The 14,744-nt window shown below is 43.0% G+C and overlaps 1 protein-coding gene across 1 annotated transcript in view; it reads left to right on the top strand.

Annotated features, from left to right (window-relative positions):
- The window catches only part of LOC117525334 (probable phospholipid-transporting ATPase IH), a 78,960-nt gene that overhangs the window by 29,571 nt on the left and 34,645 nt on the right, over positions 1 to 14,744 (top strand). The window contains 15 exon segments of the mRNA XM_034187173.1: positions 364 to 492; positions 3,217 to 3,320; positions 3,438 to 3,488; positions 3,613 to 3,677; positions 3,785 to 3,866; positions 3,962 to 4,112; positions 4,208 to 4,405; positions 4,624 to 4,797; positions 6,192 to 6,242; positions 6,244 to 6,331; positions 6,334 to 6,358; positions 8,953 to 9,024; positions 11,942 to 12,015; positions 12,098 to 12,201; positions 12,786 to 12,967. Of these exon segments, the coding sequence (XP_034043064.1) occupies positions 364 to 492; positions 3,217 to 3,320; positions 3,438 to 3,488; positions 3,613 to 3,677; positions 3,785 to 3,866; positions 3,962 to 4,112; positions 4,208 to 4,405; positions 4,624 to 4,797; positions 6,192 to 6,242; positions 6,244 to 6,331; positions 6,334 to 6,358; positions 8,953 to 9,024; positions 11,942 to 12,015; positions 12,098 to 12,201; positions 12,786 to 12,967 (1,550 nt within the window).

Below are 14,744 nucleotides of genomic sequence, written 5' to 3'. Positions count from 1 at the left end.
ACGTCTCTTTCTTGCGGTGCGCTCTGTGCAGCATTTTCTTATCCCTGTAGATCAAAGGGTCAGGATTAGAGTGCAGTTTAGGAGCAGCAATAATAATGAATTTATTAATCATGCAAAGTCAGAGCACGTGTGCCATGTCTATGGTCACCATGGAGATGGGATTTAGCGGCGCTTAAGCTCCTCCGCTTGTATAATCTGTTATGCAACTACTCAATCGTTTGGCAAAAAAAAGAGGGAAAAATGAATATGGAAGTAGATGATTAACACACGTTAGTGTGTTTCTCCCTTTTTCGTACATGATGTGAAAGCTCGTGTGTGTGTGTGTGTGTGTGTGTGTGTGATGTATCTGTCCTGCTTTGACAGGTCGGAGATGTCGTCATGGTGAGGGAGGATGAGACTTTTCTCTGCGACCTCATACTGCTCTCCTCCAGCCGCCGTGATGGGACCTGCTACGTTACCACCGCCAGCCTGGACGGGGAGTCCAGTCACAAGGTAACAGGACAACATGAATCAGACAAACATGTTTCACTCACAGCACTTTGACACCAGATTAAAAGAATGAATGTAAAAGAGATTAAATTTTAATCAAAGCTGCTTATTTTATTAAACGTTTGTATCAGAGCGAAAGGACTGTGCAGCTTCAAATCTGGGTTTTGGTGTGCATTTTCATTACCTTGCGCATTGGCGAAGTGGCGATACCAGGGTATTCTGTTCACTGCGTGACTGCGACAGACACCCTCTCTACTTTTAAGATTAGGCTTAAAACTTTCCTTTTTGCTAAAGCTTATAGTTAGGGCTGGATCAGGTGACCCTGAACTATCCCTTAGTTATGCTGCTATAGACGTAGACTGCTGGGGGGTTCCCATGATGCACTGAGTGTTTCTTTCTCTTTTTGCTCTGTATGCACCACTCTGCATTTAATCATTAGTGATTGATCTCTGCTTCCCTCCACAGCATGTCTTTTTCCTGGTTCTCTCCCTCAGCCCCAAGCAGTCCCAGCAGAAGACTGCCCCTCCCTGAGCCTGGTTCTGCTGGAGGTTTCTTCCTGTTAAAAGGGAGTTTTTCCTTCCCACTGTCGCCAAGTGCTTGCTCACAGGGGGTCGTTTTGACCGTTGGGGTTTTTACGTAATTATTGTATGGCCTTGCCTTACAATATAAAGCGCCTTGGGGCAACTGTTTGTTGTGATTTGGCACTATATAAATAAAATTGATTTGATTTGAATTGACTGCATGTGTCTGTCTGTGGACAAGATGATGCAAACGGCTGGAAGGATTTCCTTCAAACTTTGTGGGGATGTTACACGGATAGATATCAACAGGTGATTACATTTGGAAGTAGTTTAGTCAAACTTCAAGGAGAACATGGGCCAAAAAACACATTTTTTGTATCTGTCAATAACCAAAAAGCCTGGATGGATGCTCTAAAGCATATATTGAATAGCCAAATATTTAAAATTGATTGCCATGAATTATTTCATAATGAAGCCACACAGAAGTCATGTGATGTCATACATAGTTAAAACACCATTACATACAGTATATGTTATATGTACTTGTACTGCATGTTTGTTGTGGTGTGTAGTGTGCTCATAGTATGAATCAGCCGTCTGTTGCCTTTCATTCCGACCTTAACGCTAAAGGATAAGGTGCACTTTAAGATTCCAAAGAGCGTTTCTTTGCTTCAAATTATGTGATGTCGCGTGACGATCGCAAAAACACACAGACGAAATAACACAAAAGTAGCTGGAAGCTGGACTTGGAACACAAAAGCCATGGTGGTCGTTGGCACGCCAATAATTTTAGACAGTGGTACCTTAGTCTTGTTTATGAAGTAGCCACTCCCATCTCTGTGATTTATACCAAGATTTGTTATCCAGTGTGAATCAATCATAAGTAGCACAGTCGTTCTGTATTATTTCACTTTCCCATATAAAACTAATCCTGTCTGAAGAGTACTTGTTAAGGTGGCCAAGAGAGCTCATCACACTGCAACCTGGAAAAACGTGAAAAAAAAAATTCTCAAAACACAACCAGAGAAACACCCAGATTGTTTGATTGGCAGGCTAATAATAACTAATACACTGGGTTACTCATGCAATCACAATGTAATCACAATGTTAAAATGAAACATAACAATTGCATTTAGCTCACTTTTCCATCATCATCATAGGAGTAGCCCACTTCAATAAATTCAGAACTCACATCGCTGCCGTGTTCATTGCAATGTTTTGTCCACTGGAAACATCGTCTGGTCTTATTTGCAATGCATTTTTATTTGCGCGTGTTGTGCAAATTTGCATTGCACGTTTTGTCTAACTGATGATGTTTTCTTTATTTGCATGCGTTTTCCCAAACTGCAGCGTGATTGGCTCCCTGGTTCAGATTCACTAATCGGCTGACATGCAGAGACATAAGTTCATAACCACAGAGGTGACACACAGTCACATGACTTGTTTCACATTTCCACCTCTGCAGTGATATTTGTTGATGTCACTCACATGACCATGTGTATGGATGAGCACTCACACCTCTCAGTCTCTCTGCTCACACATACACCCCGGGCGCTCTGCTTGCAAGGCCCGTTGTTGCCGACCGAGCGGTCCCCCTAAAAATCAGTCCCCCCCGATGACGCGGTTCACGGATTATCACCTCGTTTCTGCTTCAAACTGCACTCCAGTCATCATCTATCTCAGCGACAGATATCTGAAGCTTTTGAACAACAATGATTTCCACAGAAATTCAGCATTATTTCATCATAAAAGGCAACAGAAGTGATCAGAGCACTGCGGCTAAATGAGCTGCTAGCCAGTGCATTCACTTTACGTCGGTTATTTCAAGGCGGCACGTAATTTTGTTGAGTTTCTGCTTAAAACTGACTTTAGAATGATTTAAGAGGTTTTACCTTTATCATCTGATGGTTAATAATCCCATTAATCCATTTGATTGCTTTGGGTGAAGAGACTCCATCTCAGACGTGCTGCTGTGGTCCGAAATGATGCATGCACAGATACAAAAGGCGGACCGATTTTTAGGGGCGGACCGTTCGGTCTGCGACACCGGCATGCCATCTGCTGATCCACAGAGACTCACCTCCCAGACACTGTAGAAGCCGAGCTGCTGTGCTGCAGAGACAGACGGTCTCGTTAGTGAGCATGCGTGACATTCTCCTTTGTTGTCTTCTTCATCTCTCCCCTTTCCTCCACCCTCATCCCTCAGACCTATTATGCTGTACCAGATACCATGGCCTTTAGAACGGAGCAGGAGGTGGGTTCGCTACATGCCACTATTGAATGTGAGCAACCTCAGCCTGACCTCTACAAGTAAGTGTGATGCACTCTCTGACATTTTGTGCCCACACACTCTGATACGGATACCGAGTGTCTCTTAATCTGATGTGAGCTTTGATGTGTTTTTTCTTTTTCTTTTCCTGCCACCAGATTTGTTGGGCGCATTAATATTTACAAAGACAAAGAAGAGCCTGTGGCAAGGTGGGCTGATTGGTTTTGTCCTCCTCAATACCCATCAAGATCATTGTGACAGTGTGACTCTTGAGTAATGAAATGCCTTATGTAGCATTTTTTAATGACCAAAGGTTCCCTGTTCTTCATGCAGAACCCTTGGGGCTGAGAACTTGCTCCTTAGAGGAGCCACTCTGAAGAATACACAATATATTTACGGTAGCGTCACTCAGATTCACGCTGCACTTTCTCTTTAAAGTTCTATCATTTTAAGAGGAAATGCTGATGATGGGATGAACAAAATCTGTTGTTTTATCTCCTTTTAGCTGTTGCAGTTTACACTGGAATGGAGACCAAGATGGCACTTAACTACCAGTCTAAATCCCAAAAGCGCTCTGCTGTGGAAAAGTACAAAACTAAATCCACTGTCTGACTGTGAAGCTTTTTATTTTGGTTCAGTTCACTCTCTGCCTTGGTGACCTCTTGCCTCCCTCACTTTATAGGTCGATGAACGCTTTTCTGGTAATGTACCTGGGCATCTTGATCAGTAAAGCAGTAATCAATACTGTCCTGAAATACGCTTGGCAGTGGTCTCCTGACCGAGACGAGCCATGGTACAACCACAGGACTGAGAATGAGCACCAACGCCACGTGGTTAGTTAATCAAACATCTCTTCAAATAGACAGTCTAGTCACCTAAATCCTATTAATAATGGCGTACTTTTTCTTGATTCTTGCTGCTCCTTCAGGTGATCCGGGCATTCACGGACTTCCTGGCCTTCATGGTCTTGTTTAATTACATCATCCCAGTGTCAATGTATGTGACGGTGGAGATGCAGAAATTCCTGGGCTCTTACTTCATCACATGGGATGAGGAGATGTTTGACGAGCAGCTTGGAGAAGGGGCACAGGTCAATACCTCTGACCTAAATGAAGAGCTGGGACAGGTACGAGTCTACTTGCAATACTCTGGAGTTGGAATCAATTCGCTGTCTCCCTGTTCATACAAGAATGTATTTTAAGGTTTTGCTGTTGACGTATAAGATACTGGATGGTTGTGTATTGCCTTGCAGCACTGAAGTGGTTGAGCCTTATGTGCCACCATGTTCAGAAAGAAGCATATACAACATTCGCTGATGTAACCATTGTCTTACCTTTGCTCCAGGTGGAGTACGTATTCACTGATAAAACAGGCACTCTGACTGAGAACAACATGGAGTTTATTGAATGTTGTGTGGACGGAAACGTCTACATTCCTCACGCCATCTGTAATGGACAAATCCTCAGTGCTGCCTCCAGTATAGACATGATTGACTCCTCACCTGGAGGATACAGGAGGGTAGGTGTTTGGAAAAAGTCACAGATTCTGGATTATACACAGCCTCACACTGATCCAAATATACTGAATAAAATGTGGGCCTGTCTTTGGTCAATTCTTCCTTTCTAAGAAGTAGATTAATGATATTAAGTAATGCCAATAATGTTACAATACGCATAACCCGACAGAGGAAGTACATCAAGTAATTTAACTATAATGTAGTTGAAGAAATTAAACTAGACAACTTACTGACTCCTTTTTGACTATATAGTAACAAAAAATTAAAGCAAATTACTTTGAAAAATAGGTGGAATGTTGGGGATGGTTTCTGAACTCCCAGTTTGAGGTAGTAATGTTGGGCCCAAAGTGCCAGTTGCAGCATCAACATGACAGTGGCACTTGTCTAATGAAGGTACAATTTGATATAAAAATGTTCACATCTATAGACACTTATATGAACTTGAAACTATGCTTCGACGAGTAAAACTTCAGTATTGCCAGCCGTATGGCTAACAGTCACTAACCCTGTTAGCTATTCAGCCGACAAGCTGAATACTATAACAGTTGCTGTTTTTGGTTTTACCACTACGTTATTTAAAATAATTTATTATTTTATGTCTTTGATAGGTATTTTGGGTTTTTTCCCAAATAGTTGTAATTTTTTAATTATCTTTAATGCCTTTGTTTATATTTTACAGCACTTTGTAATTTTTTGCTTTTGTAAATAAAGTTACCACAATTATTACAATTTTTATAAATGATTAATCCAAAATGTCTAAGCAGTGAACAAAATTGTGCTGCACTTTCAAGTTAATGGCTTGGAGTTTAAAAAAAAATTAAACCACATTTACAGTCTATCAAGGTAAGCTTTATGATCCCCAGTTGAATCTGATGTCATGGTAGCATCATTATGAACAACATTAAAATGGCACTTCTCTAATGTTACAATAACCTTTTTCTCCTGCTTGCTGTCAAACACTTTGCATATTGACACTAGACATAAAACCCGTCAGTGCATTTGCTGCCATTAGCCATTTGGCTAACAGTGGCTAACCCTGCTAGCTAGGTGGGAACACAAATTAGTCACTGCTACAGGTGCAGTTGCCAGCTCTTTTCAAATGTTGTATTTTTTACTACTGTACTTAACAGTTAAGTAAGTTTTAAAAAACAGTGAATGAAGTTTCAGCTTTCTTTAAGGCGTTCATGTTTAAGCTAGCTTGAATGCACAGGAATTGCAAACTAGGCTATTCCAAGATTCCACTTCCAATTTCCAGATTAAGTGAATACAGCATAATTGAACACCACAATTGCAGCTTTCTACTTGGAATAAAAAGGAGCCAGAATAAGTATTGCAGAAAAGTTCATTCTCATAATAAGTGGACTTGACTAAATTGCTGGTGTGTTACGGCCTCCAGGAACACGAGGACTTGTTCTTCCGGGCGCTTTGTCTGTGCCACACTGTGCAGGGTGAAGGAGGAGGAGACAGTGGATGGCATCAAGAGAGGCATCCATCAGGGCAGACCCACATCCTTCTACATCTCCTCCTCTCCTGATGAAGTGCTTTGGTGGAGGGAATGAAGAGGTAACTAAAACTGAAACTCAAGATTGATGGTAAAATCACAGTGCAGAGTAGAACATTGTTCAGTGTGTTTAATCTGTACAATACATTTTATGTGAAGTGTGTTTGTGATATTAGCGTTTGATTCGGTTGGCCTGATGCCCTGTGGGACATCCTGAAAATTTGCAGGATTCATAACAAGTCATTGGATATCATAGCCAGCTTATACATGGGTACTCTAATTGTGGTGTGGAGCAGCAGCAGAACCTAGCGTTGGTTGAAGATGTATTCTGGCTTCTACTTGGTTCAGTGTTTGCATGGACTAGATGTTTAGGAGGATCGTGGAACCCAACAGCTTAGATGTCTTTGTCATCAAGGAAATGTTTACTAACCTCAACTTGGCAGATGATGCTGTGAACTTTGTGGAATCAATGGATGCCCTGATTGCAGCACTTGAGAAGCACAGTTAGGAGTCAAAACATCTGGGTTTGTGATCATCCTGGATCAAGACTGAGATCCAGGCTTTCACAACTTCTTGGATGTCGCCATCAGAATTGTATCTGTGTGCGATGTAAGTGACTTATCTCGGCAGTGAAGTTCATGTTTTGATCATCTGTCTGTAAAAACCACATTGAATATAGGTGTTTGTCTAAGTCTTTAAGAGCCTGCTGCTTTCTGTCTTTTTATAGGTTTGTGAGACTTTGCCATTACCTTTAAGCATATGACTGGACTTATTTTGGGTCTAGGTCTCTGTTGGTACCACTGTAATGATTCTGTGTCAAATGAGTGATTATTGGGGGAAACTAAGATAAAAGTATCACTTGTAAAGTCAGTCCTTCGGCCGCTCCCTTGTTTGCAACTCAGGTCGCCACAGCAATCCAAGGTGGATCTGCATGTTGAATTGGCACAGGTTTTGCGCCCGCTGCCCTTCTGACGCAACTCCACATTACATGGAGAAATGTGGCAGGGGTGGGATTTGAACCTTCTGCACTGAAACCAAGCGCATTAACCACTTGGCCACCCACCCCTGCAAAGAGTATCACTTGTATTGTGAGAAAACATCCACTAGGACATTTGGCCATATGGCATGTTTATTTTGATCCAGCAGGCAGGTGCCTCAGTATTGAGGACCCCACGGCTAGAGAAGGCAAACGGGACAACCGCATTTCAGCTGACTGTGGCAGCTAGATGGTTACTTTCAAGAAATGGGGATGGACTGGTTGTCTGCCTGGGTGATTGGCATCCAGAACCTAAGGTCCACAGTGGGGTGGATGTTGCTTTAACACATGGTTCCAGACTTGAGTTGACATTTGTTTATTCGTGACATTGTTTTAAACATTGTGTGTATTTATACGAGGTCTGTTAGAAAAAGTATCGGACCTTTTTATTTTTGCAAAAACCTGATGGATTTGAATCACGTGTGTTTGCATGAGCAAACCTTGAACCTTCGTGCGCATGCGTGAATTTTTTCACGCCTGTCGATTGCGTCATTTGCATGTAAGCAGCCTTTGTGTGAGGATGGGTGTAGTTTCTCTGCATTTTTTAATTCCAAGAAAAATGGCGGAACGACTGGAGCAGCGCTGCATCAAATTTTGCCAGAAACTGGGTGACAGCCAGGTGGAAACCATTCGGATTATTCAGACGGCTTTCGGTGATGATCCTATGGGCATCACACAGATTAAGGAGCGGTACAACCGGTTTAAAGACGTCCGCACAGCCGTGGAGAGCGAGCCACGCTCCGGGCTGCCATCAACATGCTGAAATGACCAGATCATTTCCAAAGTGAATGCTGTGGTGATGCGGGACCGTCGTGTGACTATCCGAGAAATTGCGGAAGAGGTGGACATCAGCACTTTTTCGGCACATTCCAATTTGGCCATGAAAAGAGTTGCGTGAAATTCATGCCGATGGCTTGGGCATGAAGCTGATGGCGGAGCAAAAAGCGCCTTCGTGTTGAATTCCTCACAGGACATGCTGGGACATGCCCACCTCTTCCACCATTCGGAAGATTCAGATGGCTTTCGGTGGCTTTTCAGTCGTGTGACTATCCGAGAAATTGTGGAAGAGGTGGCATGTCACAACATGTCCTGTGAGACTTCAACACAAAGGCACTTTTGGAAATGATCTGTTCATTTTCTGCATGTTGATGGCCGACCAGAGCGTGGCTCGCTCTCCACCGTTGTGCGGACGTCTTTAAACCGGTTGTACTGCTCCTTAATCTACGTGATGCCCATAGGATCGTCACTGAAAGCCGTCTGAATAATCCAAATGGTTTCCACCTGGCTGTCGCCCAGTTTCTGGCAAAATTTGATGCGGCGCTACTCCAGTCGTTCCGTCTTTTTCCTTGGAATGAAAAAATGCCGAGAGACTACACCCATCCTCACACAAAGGCTGCTTACAAGCAAATGACGCAATCGACAGGCGTGAAAAAATTCACGCATGCGCACGAAGGTTCAAGGTAGGCACAAGTGATTCAAATCCATCAGGTTTTTGAAAAAAATTAAAAATGTCCGATACTTTTCTAACAGACCTCATACTGATGTATTTCTGTCGATGCTGTTGTTAATCAGTGTTGCTGTAACCATGTCTGTGTATTCTTTGTCTCCCCCTGGTTGCAGATTGGGTTATACCTATCTGAGACTCAAGGACAACTACATGGAGATTCTCAACAAAGATGATGAGATTGAGAGGTTGGTCCACTTAGCACCCGCTTTCACCTTTTACAACTTGGGCAGGAAATGATCAGTATTGTCATTTGCTAGCCGTATGTGAATTGCTTTTGTTTCCGATTCAACCATGATTACACACTTGTAACCACAATAATCCACAGCCGCAGCTGTTTTCTGAAACTGAACTATCAAAATGTTTCACTCAAGTGTGGGAAGAGGTGGCTGCAGATCAGGCTGTGGTTTGGGGAAGTGTTGTCTTTGATGTGTAGAAGCTGTTTACTGAACCACACTTTCCATCACTGTGCAGCGGCCTGTCAGTGGTGAGCTATTTCAGGAGCCAGGCGACCTTTAGAGAACTCTTTAAAGACAATGGGGAAGCAAATGTTTCTATACTCGGAGACTAATTTTGGTTTCACTACATGTCCTTAAATTTTTTTTCTTCTGACAGGCTGTGTTGTAGTTCTCTTGATTTGCACTGCAGTTTTCGATTGCTGTAGGCATGAGCTGGATCATTTACTGTTTTTAGGTCCTTCCTCCACAGTGTGGGAGCGCTAGAAGTGGGTTCTGTGTGTCTTTCCATCTGTCCGTGGCCTTTGTGACATAAATACTCAATGCCAAACCAATGCAAACGCAAGATATGTGAGATGTATATGTTCATCTCATGAGTCCAGATGGTGCTGACCTTGAGCAACTTTTCTGGGGTCACAACAGGGTCAGTGTGTACAGACAGTGCGTCCGGAAAGTATTCACAGAGCTTTACTTTTTAACACTTTTTGTTATATTGCAGCCTTATTCCAAAATGGAGTAAATTCATTTTTCCCCTCAAAATTGTACTCACAACACCACATAATGACAACATGCGAAAGTTTTTTTTGTGTGTGTGATTTATTAAAAGTAAAAAAAAAAACAAAACTAAGAAATCACGTGTACATAAGTATTCACACCCTTTGCCCAGTACTTTGTGATGCACCTTTGGCATTGATTTCAGCCTTAAATCAGCTGTGTGTTTAGGGTCATTGTCCTGCTGAAAGATGAAGCGTTGCACCAGTCTGAGGTCAAGAGCGCTCTGGAGCAGGTTTTCATCCAGAATGTCTCTGTACATTGCTGCATTCTTTCCCTCAATCCTGACTAGTCTCCCAGTTCCTGCTGCTGAAAAACATCCGCACAGCATGATGCTGCCACCACCATGCTTCACTGTAGCGATGGTGCCTGGTTTCCTTCAAACATGATGCCTGGCATTCACACCAAAGAGTTCAATCTTTGGCTCATCAGACCAGAGAATTTTGTTTCTCATGGTCTGAGAGTCCTTCATGGCAGCCCGCCTGCTAAACTCCAGGCTGGCTGCCATGTGCCTTTTACTAAGGACTGACTTCCGTCTGGCCACTCTGCCATACAGGCCTGATTGGTGGATTGCTACAGAGATGGTTGTCCTTCTGTAAGGTTCTCCTCTCTCCACAGAGGAATGTTGGAGCTCTTCTTGGTCACCTCCCTCACTAAGACCCTTCTCTCCCATTCGCTCAGTTTAGACGGGTGGCCAGCTCCAGGAAGAGTCCTGGTGGATCCAAACCTGTTCCATTTATGGATGATAGAGGCCACTGTGCTCATTGGGACCTTCAAAGCAGCAGAAATGTTTCTCTAACCTTCACCAGATTTGTGTCTCGAGAAAATCCTGTCTCGCAGGTCTACAGGCAATTTCTTTGACTTCATGGTTGGTTTGTGCTCTGTAATGCACTGTCAGCTGAATCAGAAGTGGGTCAGTGTGCAAAAATGGGCCTTTGCTGAACCATTACTCAACACTAAATTATCACAAACCCAAAATCTTTTGGATATAAGTTGACCTCGCAACCTTCTTGTATGATGCTCAGTAGCTACTGAACTGCGTCAAATCAAGGACTATTCATATGTCACTACATCGCTCAAATACCTTCCCTCTACTGTACAGGAGTAATTTGGCAGTAGCTCTTGACCCTTTCCAGGACTCATTTCCAGAACTAGACAGGGGGTCCATTTCAGGTGGCTCATCTTTATTTAACGCTTAACATTAAAACACCTCATATAAATGTCTTTACTGTCCAGCAAACAAGAAAACAATAATGTTGTGGGTCATTGTCATCATTTTGTGATGACAGCAGGTGTTTCAATAGCAGATGGTCACAAATGCAAAAAACTGCTGTACACTGTGTATTGCAATGTGAAACTCTCAACAATCAGTCATCACAGATAAGTGCACGCACCATCCTTCATGCTGTTTTTTCTTCCTCTTTACTCAGTGCTACTACATTGTTGTTTTCAGTGTCCAAATTATGATGGGCAACTGACGTTTTCAGATTTATCCACTTCATTGGATGTCATTGAAAAGTACCGTTTTGAGGTATGAAAAATTACATGTGGAATAAGGTCAGAAATTGAGATATAGATTTGTGTGCAATTATGCTGTAGTTGAATTTGTAAAATTTGTTTTGAAAACATCTTGGTATTTTTTTTTTTTTTTTACATTTTAAATGAAAACTATCTGCAGTTCAAACTCTCAGCCACCTCGGTCTCCCACATGCTCAGCTTAGGACTGCACAGGGAAGGCATGGTGTGCACACTTTGTCCTCAACTCCTGATATATCACAGTGATTCTTTCCGTGCTTGGACCCCAATGTCAAATCTGCACCACTCTGCTTCCGCCTGACGGCAGAGGCTTTTAACATACTTCATTCATGTGAACTAACAATTGCTTTGATTTCACTGCAATTCTGCATCAAGGTTTGTGCAGTTATTACTTTAAAAAACAAGTCACCAAGACAATGAATCTGTATTTCACATTATGTATTAGTCTGGGGTTTGTATGCAGAACTGTGTGTATGTGGGGAGGGGTGGGGGTCTGTAAGATCAGCTATCACTGTGACAATAAGGATGGGTTTAACTTTTTCTACCATCGTCTGACCTTCAGGTTTGAGCTGCTCCATGTGCTAAACTTTGACTCTGTCAGAAGAAGAATGAGCGTCATAGTGAGGTCAAGCTCAGGTAAATCATATTCACGCTCACTGTGTTGTTACAGCTTGTGTGTAATATTTTGTGGATTTAAAAGGTGTTTGTGTCACCTCAGGAGAATACCTGTTATTTTGCAAGGGGGCAGACTCGTCCATTTTCCCACGAGTGGTTTCTGGAAAGGTGGAACAGGTGAAAGCTCATGTGGAGCAGAACGCCGTTGTAAGTGTACAGATTGTAAAATAATTTAAAATTAGCCAGTGTTGATTCACCAATGATAAACGTTTTACAGAAAGTGCAAGATTTAACTCTACCGACGGCAGATGGTGTTACATGGACGCAGAATATTTAACTGTTGATGGGCCACATATAAGAAAACAGCACTCGTTTGCAGTCATGCTAACTGCAGCTGGAACCCACGATGGTTAGCGTCACCTCATTTGTGAACATTAACTGCAGTTACGGATAGTTTTTACTGTTATTTCTCTTCATTCAGTAATGTATAACCTATTATAGTGTGTGTGTGTGTGTGTGTGTGTGTGTGTGTGTGTGTGTGTGTGTGTGTGTGTGTGTGTGTGTGTGTGTGTGTGTGTGTGTGTGTGTGTGTGTGTGTCTTCAGCACTGCAAAAAAAAAAATAACCACATGGAAAATGCACGAATACTGATTTGTCGCTATGTTTTGAAAGCCCATATTGACTAGATATTAGCACAGTCACATTCCATTTTGTGAGGTCACAAAGCTTGCAAACAGCTGCATATGAGGTCACAAAGTCACTCCCCTTTATTTCTTCGTGTTGTTTGTCTAGGAGGGTTTGCGGACTCTGTGCGTTGCCTATCGAAGTCTGTCACAGCCAGAATATGAGGAGGCATGTCATCACCTGACTGAAGCCAAGCTGGCCCTGCAGGACAGGGAGCAAAGGCTGGCACAGGCCTATGACATCATCGAGAGGGATTTTGTGCTTTTAGGAGCAACGGCCGTGGAGGACAGGTCAGTTATCATTTTAGGATGTGCAGCAGCACGGCAACAGAAGGGAGGATTAATGAGCCATTAAGCTGTGAGCAAAGTATCATCATGACTCGTGAGGATGAAAAAGATTCTTTCTAATCTTTCAAAAGTGACTTAACCCTCTGTGCTCGCCAGGACTCTGAGGGGAAAATGAAAAAAGGTTTCCTCTACTGCTTATACCATGAAAACGTTATTTTGTGACGTCATATTTTTCATCGCCGTCATCAAAAACGAAGGAAAAAGTTGCTGTTTGAGCACACAGCAGCCTACAAAACCAGCAAGAGCAGAAATCTGATCAAGTTTCCGTGATGGTTGTTGTAAGATTTAACACCCAGTGTGATTGTGACGCCAAAGAACCCAACACATGTGCGCGTTAAACTCGGAGTGGGGGTCAGCCGAACGAGGTCCTGATCAAAGAACCTTCTACTCTACATGGCTCAAAGGATCCTGAAAAGCATAGACTCTATATATGTGTGTGTGTGTGTGTGTGTGTATATCATATGTGACATCATCCAAAGGTCAGAATCAGAATAGCCTTTATGCCGCGTTCACACCGGGCGCGACATGAGCGACTGCAGCCACAGGTTGCCATGTAATGTAGTGCAACGCGATGGAGGCGAGTGAAGCGATTTTGAACGTTTTGCGCATTTGTGGCACGATATTGCGTCGTCTCACGTCGCGCTGCCCTCCTCCCCAAGTTCAAAAATCTGAACTTTTTCGTCTCGTCGCGCTGCGATGACCAATGAGGGACTGAATATGTGGTGACGTGGAGATGTCTGGAGTTTGACTGAAGATGTGAACATGTCCTGTATCTGGGAGCAGCCTGTGAGCAGGACTTATGTCTCTTTTGTCCTTTATTTCACAATCATGACAGAGTTTTTGGAGCGAACAGCAGCACCACAGCAGTGGGGAGCGGAGCTTTTTCCTTTTCTTTTTCTTTTATGTGCGCGTGCACGCGCGAATCGTCCTGGAGATTATTTTACTTATTAACTACACAGCTGTAAAGCAAATGGTGACTGGTTTCTAAACACAATTATGACAGAGTTTTTTGGGGGAAGAGCCAACTGCAAGAAGCAGTGGAGTTTCTTTCTTTTTTTTTTTTTTTTTTTTATTATTTACATGTGCGTGCGCGAACGGGACAGTTGGTCCTCAAACTGGCTCCCGCAGAGGTGGAACGACCGCTGAAAGTGGCCGTCACCCAGACACAGCTCCTGGAGCAAATAATGATACTCTTTGTATTGGGAGCTTTCCACAGCAACTCGCTCCGTGTGATCAAGGTCCGTCATGTTAGCGTGACTGACAACCGGAGCCGGCGAGCGGAATGGAAGCTGCTCCTATTTGATGACGCAGCAGGGCGAATTTTCGCAGCAAAAGTCCACCCAAGCAGAGCGACACACCAGGCGAAGGAGGCGCGTCTGTCGCCTGGCGACCCACGCAAATTTGTAGCGTCTGATCGCGCCCGGTGTGAACGCGGCATTATAGCCTTTATTCACCAAGTATCTACAAGAATACAAGGAATTTAACTGGTTTGAACGGTACTCTCTCTTTACGAACATGTGTAAATATGCACTTAATACTAAATAATTCACAGTAGAAATGTGCAAATAAATGTACAATAAAATAGAAGGTCTTCCAAAGAGCAAGTCTGAAGTTCAAATGGATGTCAGTTTCAGATGTCACCATCTTGGCATGTCTTTACTGATCTCCCAGCCAACCCTAAAATGCTTAAATATGTGAAAATATAGGGAAGACCTTTGGT

Source organism: Thalassophryne amazonica, chromosome 14, assembly GCF_902500255.1.
Source record: "Thalassophryne amazonica chromosome 14, fThaAma1.1, whole genome shotgun sequence".
NCBI classification, from domain to species: Eukaryota; Metazoa; Chordata; class Actinopteri; order Batrachoidiformes; family Batrachoididae; genus Thalassophryne; species Thalassophryne amazonica.
Note: the sequence above shows the minus strand (reverse complement) of the source record. Positions and strands in the feature narration are given on the sequence as shown.